This window comes from Apodemus sylvaticus, chromosome 10 (genome assembly GCF_947179515.1).
Source record: "Apodemus sylvaticus chromosome 10, mApoSyl1.1, whole genome shotgun sequence".
In the NCBI taxonomy this organism is placed as follows: domain Eukaryota; kingdom Metazoa; phylum Chordata; class Mammalia; order Rodentia; family Muridae; genus Apodemus; species Apodemus sylvaticus.
This window is the reverse complement of record NC_067481.1, coordinates 33,383,432-33,395,219: the sequence shown is the minus strand read 5'-3', so window position 1 is coordinate 33,395,219 and position 11,788 is coordinate 33,383,432. Positions and strand designations below refer to the sequence as shown.

The 11,788-nt window shown below is 41.4% G+C and overlaps 1 protein-coding gene across 1 annotated transcript; it reads left to right on the top strand.

Annotated features, from left to right (window-relative positions):
- Positions 1 to 512: 512 nt before the first annotated feature.
- Smim36 (small integral membrane protein 36) lies at positions 513 to 794 on the top strand. The gene has a single exon (XM_052195703.1). It carries the CDS (start codon positions 513 to 515, stop codon positions 792 to 794), a length of 282 nt encoding a protein of 93 aa, XP_052051663.1.
- The last annotated feature ends 10,994 nt before the right edge of the window (positions 795 to 11,788 follow it).

Here is an 11,788-nt window from a genome sequence, read left to right as displayed (position 1 = left end):
CAAACAAACAAAAAGCAATGTTTATCCAAATCCCAAAGGCCTGACACCCCAAATCACTCCATAACTCACATTAAACTTCCATTATGTGGAAACCAGCATTACTACACAGGTCACAGCTTTCAGGAAACCCAGGTTTGTGTCTATGCACGCATTAGCAATACTTTTGCTCAAATGGTGCTCTCTCTCTCTCTCTCTCTCTCTCTCTCTCTCTCTCTCTCTCTCTCTCTCTCTCTCTCCTTCCCTCTCTCTTTCCCCCTCCATTCCCCCTCCCTCCCCATTTTCTCTCCACCTCCCTCCCACACTCCTCTCTCCAGTGTCAGTGGCTACGGTATTAACAGAAAGAGCTTAAGTTATTAAACTGAGCAGCTCTAATCGCCGAGGTTTCCTGGAGCAGTGGAGATTATTGTATTTTTATTCCAGAGCCGATGTAGCCCTTGTGTTTACTCCCTGCGATGCCCAAACTGACCCCAAATGCCTTTCTCTAGGCACACTTCCCCACTGCGGGAGAGGTGATGGAGTTCTATCTGGAGATCGACCCTGTCACCCTGAACCTCATCATCCTGGTTGCAAGCTACGTCATCCTGCTCTTGGTGTTCCTCATCTCCTGCGTGCTATATGACTGCCGAGGCAAGGACCCCAGTAAGGAGTGTGCTCCGGAGACCACGCCGAATGCCCAGCCTTCCATCCGAGTGGTGGTAACTCAGCACAGCGCTCATGGATCCCACTGGACAAGGGGACCCCGCCTTCACTTTAAGGATCCTGCGCCAATAGGGAAGAAAAGCACAGTGGTGTGAGACTGGACAAAGGCTTCTGGGAAGAGACCAACAAATGCAGCAGGAACAACGGCCCCTATTGTGGCTCCTGTTCTCCCCCAGTGCACCTCCTGATCAGCCGAGGAAACGGAGGCTCTGTGTCACTATCTGCCCTCTGGTCACTCTGGTCACTCTCCTTATGAATAAAACAACTGTTTAAGGTAAGATACTCCAAACGGTCTTCGTCTGTGCTCTCCAAATGCAAGATCTCAGCGATAATGTTTCAGAGTGAAGTTGATTACTAGTACCTTCAAGCTACGAGGGGTGGACTTTGAATGGGTTTAAAAGACAAGTAGGGTGGGTAAGGGGTGTGTGTGTGTGTGTGTGTGTGTGTGTGTGTGTGTGTGTGTGTGTGTGTGTAATACATAATGAAACTAACGCAAGTCTATACAACTTCATTATTTTTTAAGGAATCACACTTACACACCGAGACTTCAGGGTATTATCTCTGTGTATAACAGCTTATCACATTCTGTTTCTCTCCCAATACAAGCTGTGTGGCCAAGGCTGGATTGACCTACCTCTTCATACCTCAGGTCTAGTGATAAGGTCATTTGAAAATTTCAGTTTCCAAAGAATCCATTCTCTAAAACTACTTGAGGTCATGTTTAACACTTACTTAGTCCTGCTGTGATGAATGTCGGCCCGGTTTCCGTGTGTACTTTCTCATCAGAAAGTTTCGTCTCTGGTAACGGGAGAGAGCTCGTTCTGAAAATCACTTTCTATAAGAGGATGAGGACTTGTGTTCGGATCCCAAGCACTGACATGGAAGATGGGTGTGGTACTATGGGCCTGGAACCTCAGAGACAGGAGGATCTCAGGGACGTAATCACCTTCAATAGCTGAATCAATGAGTTCCGGGGTCAGGCTCAGTAAGAGACCCTGTCTCAGACAATAAAATGGAGAATAATAGAAGAAGCTATCCAACCTTTGACCTCTACCTTCATGCACATACATATGCGTACATACCCACACATGCATAAATATATGCACAGACACAGGAAGCTTTACCACTAGTCTTAAAAGCTAACTTGATATAATATAAACATTGCAGGTTCATTGAAAAAAACAATCTGAGATCTTAAAGCTTCTTATTTTAATCCCCCAAGGTGTGCCCACTATGTTCTTGCTCCTTTGTTTGTTTGTTGTCGTTGGCTAATACATTTTTCCTCCTGTTCATTCATTCATCTGTTTCCTCAAGCTTACATCAGTATCTCTGTCATAAATTTGAGGATCGCACCTCCTCTCCCTTACAGATCTGCTTGACGACTTACTGAACCTTTCTTCCCATGAGGATCTGTGTGGAAGTCAAAGGGTGCCGTGAGCCCCCGACCCTCTGAGGCACTGTGGATGCTCTGCCAGGCTCCCTGCAGGCTGCAGAAATGCAGATGCATTTGCTCAGTGCTAATTGCCTAGTGTCATCTGCTCCGCCATCAGAGAGAAGGTGAGTCACTAAGATAAATGGCTTTTCCCTAGCACGTGAAGAAGGCATGCTGGGAATATGGGAGATAGAATTTTGTATACAAGGAATGTCAAAAACAAAGCTTAGAAGCAAAAAATTATAAACTCCATTGACTGTGGAAGTCTGATGTCTTTAAAAACTGTGAAAAATGTGAAATTGAATTACAGTTTCTGTGAGAGAAAAGGGAAGAGAAGAGCCTGGCCCAGCCTGCCCAGCTAAGTTCCACTCTGAGTCCTGTTTTGTGTGTACAGTTTTATCTTTACAAGTAGCTATAACAATTATGAAGACAGAATGGTTCCCTTACATACATGTTTTGAAAATTATATTGAAAATCTGCAGAATTTTTTTAATGCATGGTCAAATCTCCAATCTTAAAATGAAAATGTAATATATGACAGTATAACATAGAAAATTCACTCACTGCTTCTAGAAATTTCTCTTTCCGTACTAATGTCCTTCTTTCTAAGTCAGTGGATCCAAAATATGTCACTGGAGGAAAAGTCAGGGAGTGGCCAAAAATGAATGTTTGTGATATTAGTTAAGCAATATTAATTAATTTAGCTTTTGAGAGACATAAATGTTCAACCCATCTATTAGGAGTATCAATAAAATTCTTAATTAAGGATATGAAATAAGGATGCACTCAAAAATCATTACATAAAGTGCTTGCAGTTAGATTTCAATCCCATGTTTGAGGCAGTTCAGTGAGGAAAAGGAAGAAGCTGGAAAGATGGCTGAGGGCTCTGAGGTACTCGGTGCTCTTGGAACCAGAGTTCACTTCCAATTCCCATGTTAGGTGGCTTACAAATGCTTTTGACTTCAATCCCAGAGGATCTAACAGTCTGTTTTAACTCACAGAGCATCTGAATGCACACATACACACACACACACACACACACACACACACACTAAATGATGGATCTTTTTTAAAGGGAAACTAACAGAAATGGAGAAAAGTATAATATAAGAAAAAGAGAACAAAATAATAATAATAATAATAATAACAGTAATAAAAACCACCACCATGAAAGAAAACAAAGACAGAAGACAAGGGGGGAATAAAGGAAACGAGAAAATTTTCTGTAGGCAAGCTACGATTGGAATTGGTGGTATTGTACTATTCAAGCTCCCTGCCCCAAGGCAATATGATTTGTAATGTACTCAATTTGTATTCTCTGAACAAAACCAATTTCAGGATTTAAAGATGTTTTCAAATCTCAGCTGCCTGCTAAGATGCTGATCTGTTTTGTGTGGCTACAAGTCAGTACTGTAGATCATATGATTGTAAAGAGGAGAGGGTCCCTTGACTCATGATCCTGCAGATTGCAAAGTCCAAGAATCCTTGTGGTGCTGGCTTCTGGTCCTGGTCTTGCTGTGATATCACAGCATGGCAAAGGATGCCACCCGACAGAAGCCCTGTCTCTCTTTTCTTTGTCTTTTTTATTTAAAGGCAAACTAACTTTATTTTGTCATCACAATCCTTGGTCTTTTAGAGTGCTAACAGCACTGACCTGAGCAGCTCTCATAAATGCCCAGCATGTTCAGAGATCACAATGACCAAAACCCACTGCAAATATTATTATATAAGATAAAAACAAACAAACAAAGCAAAACAAAACAAAAACCCTACCTCCAAGTATCCGTGTGTTGTGATGGCCGGGTTTGCATTATGATGCCACCTGCTCTATGGTAAAATGTCCCACTCTCAGCTAACCCTAAGTACCTACCCAAAGGTGGCACCTCCACATACCACTCACACATAAATTCAGAGATAAATTTCCAACACATCAACTTGTGTGCTCCCCATATAACCTCCAGGCTCAAACCACAGCAGTCAGGAAGGAAGGGAGCCAAGGGGAAGAACTGTTATTCTTCCAGAAGTCTCTAGCCTGGGGGCGGATCTATGGCTCTGCCATCATGTCCTTTATCTAACTCAAACTCTTGCTTTTTGTTATTGTTTTTCTTTTGTTTTGTCAAAACATAGTTTCTCTGAGTAGCCTGGCTGTCCTGGAACTCACTCTGTAGACAAGGCTAGCCCAAACTCAGAGATCTGCCTGCCTCTGTCTCTCAAGTGTTGAGCATGCTCTTTCCATCTCTCTGTCTCTTCACCTGTTTGTGCTTACATTTTAAGTCCTGGAAAATACATTTTTTACTTATTCTTTAGTTTTATCTTCAGCGGATAGGTGTCTCCCCTGCATGTGTGTAGGGACACCATAGGCATGCAGTGCTCATAGAGGCCAGAAGAGAGCATTGGATTCCCTGGGACTGCAGTTACAGATGGTTGTGAATGACCATGAAGGGGCTGGGAGTCGAACCCCCATCCTCTAGAAGAGCACCCAACATTCTAAACCACTGTGCCATCTCTCTAGCCTCACCATTCCTTATTTTTAACTAAAGCTATTTCCTACAGGAATTATTAGTTTCACAGCTATGACGTTCTTGGGTTTTATTAATTCACCATGGAAACCCAGTGGGACGCATTGCCAACCAGAAACATGCAGTTCCCCCACTCCAACCTTCAAATACTATCTTATTTTTGTTTCCTTGTGGGGTTAGCACTTCCTTGGTTCACATTCTTTCAATTTGTTACTTTCCCATCATGAGCAATTACTGTTAAAGCAAATGTGACACTTTACCTCATTTGGCCACAGCAATAGCTGGGGGAGGCGTATACACAGAACACCCAGAAGGCAGCCGGAAAGGGAGAGGACGAGGAGGGGTTCTCAAGAATCAAAGTACATGCCAGATGGGGTTATTTTTTCATCCATGATATTATTTATTTTTCATACTCCCGCATGAGAGTAACACAAAAATAGTTCACATTTAGTGATGTATAGCTCAAAGCGTAGCTACGGCTTCTTTAAGGTCTCTGAGTAGCTACCCAACTCAGCAGGCAGGATATGAACCTCTTTATCTTGGTCTCACCTTTGTACTATTTTTCCACCACAGACAATAGCCACCCTTATTTGTTCTAACTGCTGATCACTTTCAATAGTTCAGTGCATGCCTATTAAGTAATATAATGACCAGATTTGCTCCACCAAATATTAAAGCCAAAGTTGTCAATGGGGGATAAGTTGATTGCCCTGATTTGGACAGAACAGTATCCTCTGGTGTTTCAAAAGTCACTTGGGGGATAGTGGACTAAGGCTGGGCATTCTACCAGACAAGCCTACGTCAGTTCCTTTCTGCCACTACCTGCTGGTAAGCCCTTTTTTTATGCACGACTTCCTAGGCCACTTTAACTAAAATATGAGTGTAATGATATCCATGAAGCTTAGAATAGCATATGTAAAGTCCCTAACAGACAGTACCATTCCAGTGACAAGAAATCCATTGTTAGTACACCAAGACGGGTGGACATAAGAAGGAATCAAATCACTCAAAAGCTCCGGTCGGTTCAGGATAAGGGGCGTTCCTTCATACACAGTGGAAATTTGAGAGGAAAAGCATTAAGAGTTGAATATTCCCTAACTTATTTGTCAAAATCTTTAAACATAGTACCTCAGAATTTGAGTTTGGTTTGAAATGCAGTCATTTCTGCCGTAAGTTGGTCCAGATTAACCCACACTGGAAGTAGATGGAAACCCCTCTCCCAAGTACAATATGGCTACTGCTGTTACCAGTAACACAGGAAATGTAGCCAAGCCAGACAGTGCGTGTCTGTTATCTTAGCACTTAGGGGACTGAGTTGGTAGAATTCTGAGTCTGAGGTTAACCTGGCCTGCACAGTCAGGTACTATCTCAAGACTATAAAAGAAATGGATGACTGTACGCTGACAGTCAGAGAAACCACTCCTTAAAGACTAGAGTATGTCACCCAAACCAAAAAGGCTGGAAGGCAGGAGGAAGGCCTGAAGCACATCCTTCCAGAGCCTTCAGAGAGAGCAGCCCCTGATTAGACCGTTAGCCTGCGTGGCCACCCTCCAGAAATGGGCAGTTTACAACATAAACTGTCAGAGGCTCTTAAACTCTCTCCAGGTACTGCCTTTTCACCCAAACCATTTTTACATGACTAAGGCTATATGGGTACCTTAAGAAGTAATAAAAGTTACTTGTTTGCTGAAAATAAATAACATTTATTTTAAAGCAATTCTTTAGTGTACACAGATTTTACTGTGATTAACAAGCTGATCTGCATGCTAAGACAGGGATGCGCTGCTTTTGCATAAATAATTAAGTCTTGGCTGAATACTTGAGACTGCAGGACATAGTTGAAGAGTATCTTCAGCAGTTCTCAGAGTCCTCTGATATTTTGATTTTAAGTCATTGGTTCTAGCAACTTCACACAAATACGTAGTGTTTAGGGACATTTCTGGTATGGTTGGACAGGTTGCCATTATCCCAAGCCGAAATTAATTTTGCATTTTTTTTATCAAAGTCAAGTTAAAATACAGAAATAGCAAGTTATAAAGTCAAACATTTTAACTATAAAGTTAAAGATACACAAATTGATAAGCACTGGGGAATAATGGTGGGCAAATACTAAAAGTCTTTGTTTCCTGTAACTGAATCATTGTTCTTCTATAAGAACAAACACTTTGTATAGTAAAAACACTGCCGTCCGTAATGATAAGATCAGAGTCTCAGATCTGAGCTGAGGTGCCGTGTTCGCTGCTTGGCACAATGTGGCGTTGTGAGCAGTGGGGCACACCTATACCATGTGTCCAGAACCAAGGCTTCTGGGAAGCAGCAAGATGCCACATGGATGGGCACTAAGATCATCTAAGAAGTCACAGTAGGAATGACAACTAAAGATCCGTCACATGGTTGGTGTGGATTCATTGGTGCTGGGTTTTCTGTGCTTTTCTGGCAGCTCCACAACATGGAGTCAGTGTCAGAAGGGCTGGGAGAGATGGATTCAAGGACGTTTTAGGGATGTGTTTTACAGTCCAAGTCTTCCCAGTGTCAGTTACAGGACACTATCAGGAGTGATACAATAAGAAGTCAGAGCCTCAGGGCAAGGAACAAGTCTCTCCTTTTTCCTCTTGCTCTCTTCATGGTTCTCTCTTCCCTTCCTTCCCTCTCTCCTTTCTTTCTTCCCCTTCTTCCTTATTCCCTCCATTTCTCTTTCTTTCTCTCTCTTCTTTCTCTGTCACACACACACAGACACACACACTGAAAAAGAGAGACACACTCATGCTCACACACACGCACACACACACACAGCCCCTAATATTATATATTATGGAGTCCAAGTGCAAGAGTACTTAATTGCTATAAAAATTGGTCAGAATTAACCCTATAGTATTCAGCTCTTTTCAAATAACCACCTTAACAAATGTTGTTTTTTTATATTTATCTATTTTATTTCACATATGACTGTTTCACCTACACATATGTATGTTTACCAATTGCATGTCTGGTGCCCAAACACTGAAATCAGAAGACAATGTAAGACCCTCTGGGACAGCCTCAAACTCCCCTAGAGTTACAGTAGATGGTCATGAGCCACCACCATGTTGGTTGGCTAGAAATCAAGCCTGGGCCATCTACAAGAGAGACAAGTCCTCATAACTGTTGAGCCATCTCTCCAGGCCCCTGATGCATTTTCAGAGTGTCATGCAGAACCCTTGAGGTCATAGGATGGGGCTGGTAGAATCTGGGGATGCTGACTGTCACCTGAGTGTGCATAATGATGTGAAAGCTGCCCAGTATCCCTGCAAGAACAGAGAACTCATGAAGATAAAAAACAGAGCGGTTATTTTTTTTAATTTATTTATTTATTTTTTAATTTTTTTATTCGATATAATTTATTTACATTTCAAATGATTTCCCCTTTTCTAGCCCCCCCCCACTCCCCAAAAGTCCCGTAAGCCCCCTTTTCTTCCCCTGTCCTCCCTCCCACCCCTTCCCAGTTCCCCGTTCTGGTTTTGCCGAATACTGTTTCACTGAGTCTTTCCAGAACCAGGGGCCACTCCTCCTTTCTTCTTGTATCTCATTTGATGTGTGGATTATGTTTTGGGTATTCCAGTTTTCTAGATTAATAACCACTTATTAGTGAGTGCATACCATGATTCACCTTTTGAGTCTGGGTTACCTCACTTAGTATAATGTTCTCTAGCTCCATCCATTTGCCTAAGAATTTCATGAATTCGGTTGTTTCTAATGGCTGAATAGTACTCCATTGTGTAGATATACCACATTTTTTGCATCCACTCTTCTGTTGAGGGATACCTGGGTTCTTTCCAGCATCTGGCAATTATAAATAGGGCTGCTATGAACATAGTAGAACATGTATCCTTATTACATGGTGGGGAATACTCTGGGTATATGCCCAGGAGTGGTATAGCAGGATCTTCTGGAAGTGAGGTGCCCAGTTTTCGGAGGAACCGCCAGACTGATTTCCAGAGTGGTTGTACCAATTTGCAACCCCACCAGCAGTGGAGGAGTGTTCCTCTTTCTCCACACCCTCTCCAACACCTGCTGTCTCCTGAATTTTTAATCTTAGCCATTCTGACTGGTGTAAGATGAAATCTTAGTGTTGTTTTGATTTGCATTTCCCTAATGACTAATGAAGTTGAGCATTTTTTAAGATGCTTCTCCGCCATCCGAAGTTCTTCAGGTGAGAATTCTTTGTTTAACTCTGTACCCCATTTTTTAATAGGGTTGTTTGGTTTTCTGGAGTCTAACTTCTTGAGTTCTTTATATATATTGGATATTAGCCCTCTATCTGATGTAGGATTGGTGAAGATCTTTTCCCAATTTGTTGGTTGCTGATCTGTCCTCTTGATGGTGTCCTTTGCCTTACAGAAACTCTGTAACCTTATGAGGTCCCATTTGTCAATTCTTGCTCTTAGAGCATACACTATTGGTGTTCTGTTCAGAAACTTTCTCCCTGTACCGATGTCCTCAAGGGTCTTCCCCAGTTTCTTTTCTATTAGCTTCAGAGTGTCTGGCTTTATGTGGAGGTCCTTGATCCATTTGGATTTGAGCTTAGTACAAGGAGACAAGGATGGATCAATTCGCATTCTTCTGCATGCTGACCTCCAGTTGAACCAGCACCATTTGTTAAAAAGGCTATCTTTTTTCCATTGGATGTTTTCAGCCTCTTTGTCGAGGATCAAGTGGCCATAGGTGTGTGGGTTCATTTCTGGATCTTCAATCCTGTTCCATTGATCCTCCTGCCTGTCACTGTACCAATACCATGCAGTTTTTAACACTATTGCTCTGTAGTATTGCTTGAGGTCAGGGATACTGATTCCCCCAGATTTTCTTTTGTTGCTGAGAATAGTTTTAGCTATCCTGGGTTTTTTGTTGTTCCAGATGAATTTGATAATTGCTCTTTCTAACTCTGTGAAGAATTGAGTTGGGATTTTGATGGGTATTGCATTGAATCTGTATAGTGCTTTTGGCAAAATGGCCATTTTAACTATATTGATTCTACCGATCCATGAGCATGGGAGGTTTTCCCATTTTTTGAGGTCTTCTTCCATTTCCTTCTTCAGAGTCTTGAAGTTCTTGTCATATAGATCTTTCACATGTTTGGTAAGAGTCACCCCAAGATACTTTATACTGTTTGTGGCTATTGTAAAGGGGGTCATTTCCCTAATTTCTTTCTCAGCCTGTTTATCCTTTGAGTATAGGAAGGCCACTGATTTGCTTGAGTTGATTTTATAACCTGCCACTTTGCTGAAGTTGTTTATCAGCTGTAGGAGCTCTCTAGTGGAGTTTTTTGGGTCACTTAGGTAGACTATCATGTCGTCTGCAAATAATGATAGTTTGACTTCCTCCTTTCCAATTTGTATCCCTTTGACCTCCTTATGTTGTCGAATTGCCCGAGCTAGTACCTCAAGTACAATATTGAAAAGATAAGGAGAAAGGGGGCAGCCTTGTCTGGTCCCTGATTTCAGTGGGATTGCTTCAAGTTTCTCTCCATTTAGTTTGATGCTGGCTACCGGTTTGCTGTATATTGCTTTTACTATGTTTAGGTATGGGCCTTGAATTCCTGTTCTCTCCAAGACTTTAAGCATGAAAGGATGCTGAATTTTGTCAAATGCTTTTTCAGCATCCAATGAAATGACCATGTGGTTTTTTTCTTTGAGTTTGTTTATGTAGTGGATTGTATTGATGGATTTCCGTATATTGAACCAACCCTGCATTCCCGGGATAAAGCCTACTTGATCATGGTGGATGATCGATTTGATGTGTTCTTGGATTCGGTTGGCAAGAATTTTATTGAGTATTTTTGCATCGATGTTCATAAGGGAAATTGGACTGAAGTTCTCTTTCTTTGTTGTATCTTTGTGTGGCTTTGGTATCAGCGTAATTGTGGCTTCGTAGAAGGAATTGGGTAGTGTTCCTTCTGTTTCTATTTTGTGGAATAGTTTGAAGAGTATTGGTGCAAACACTACCTTAGAGTAAAAGGCTGGAAGACAATTTTACAAGCAAATGGTCTCAGGAAACAAGCTGGAGTAGCCATTTTAATATCAGATAAAATTGACTTTCAACCCAAAGTCATTAAAAGAGACTCTGAGGGACACTTCTTGCTGGTCAAAGGAAAAATACAACAAGAAGAACTCTCAATCCTGAACATCTATGCTCCAAATGCAAGGGCACCCTCTTTCATAAAAGAAACTTTATTAAAACTCAAAGCACACATTGCACCTAACACACTAATTGTGGGTGACTTCAACACTGCACTTTCCTCAATGGACCGATCAGGAAAACAGAAACTAAACAAGGACACAATGAAACTAATTGAAGCTTTGGACCAATTAGATTTAACAGATATATATAGAACATTCTATCCTAAAACAAAAGAATATACCTTTTTTTCAGCACCTCATGGTACCTTCTCCAAAATCGACCATATAATTAGTCACAAGACAGACCTCAACAAATATAAGAAGATCGAACTAATCCCATGCCTCCTATCTGATCACTATGGAGTAAAAGTGGTCTTCAATAGCAACAGAAACAATAGAAAACCCACATACACGTGGAAATTGAACAATACTATACTCAATGATACCTTGGTCAAGGAAGAAATAAAGAAAGAAATTAAAGAATTTTTAGAACACAATGAAAATGAAAACACAACATACCCAAATCTATGGGACACAATGAAAGCAGTGCTAAGAGGAAAACTCATAGCCCTGAGTGCCTCCAAAAAGAAAACGGAGAGAGCATACATTACCAGCTTAATGACACACCTGAAAGCCCTAGAACAAAAAGAAGCTATTTCACCCAGGAGGAGTAGAAGACAGGAAATCATCAAACTCAGGGCCGAAATCAATCAAGTAGAAACACAGAGAACCATACAAAAAATCAACAAAACCAGGAGCTGGTTCTTTGAGAAAATCAACAAGATAGATAAACCCTTAGCCAGACTGACCAAAGGGCACAGAGAAAGTATCCAAATTAACAAACTTAGAAATGAAAAGGGAGATATAACAACGGAAACTGAGGAAATCCAAAAAATCATCAGATCCTACTACAAGAGCCTGTACTCAACACAACTGGAGAATCTGGAGGAAATGGACAATTTCCTTGACAGATACCAAATACCAAA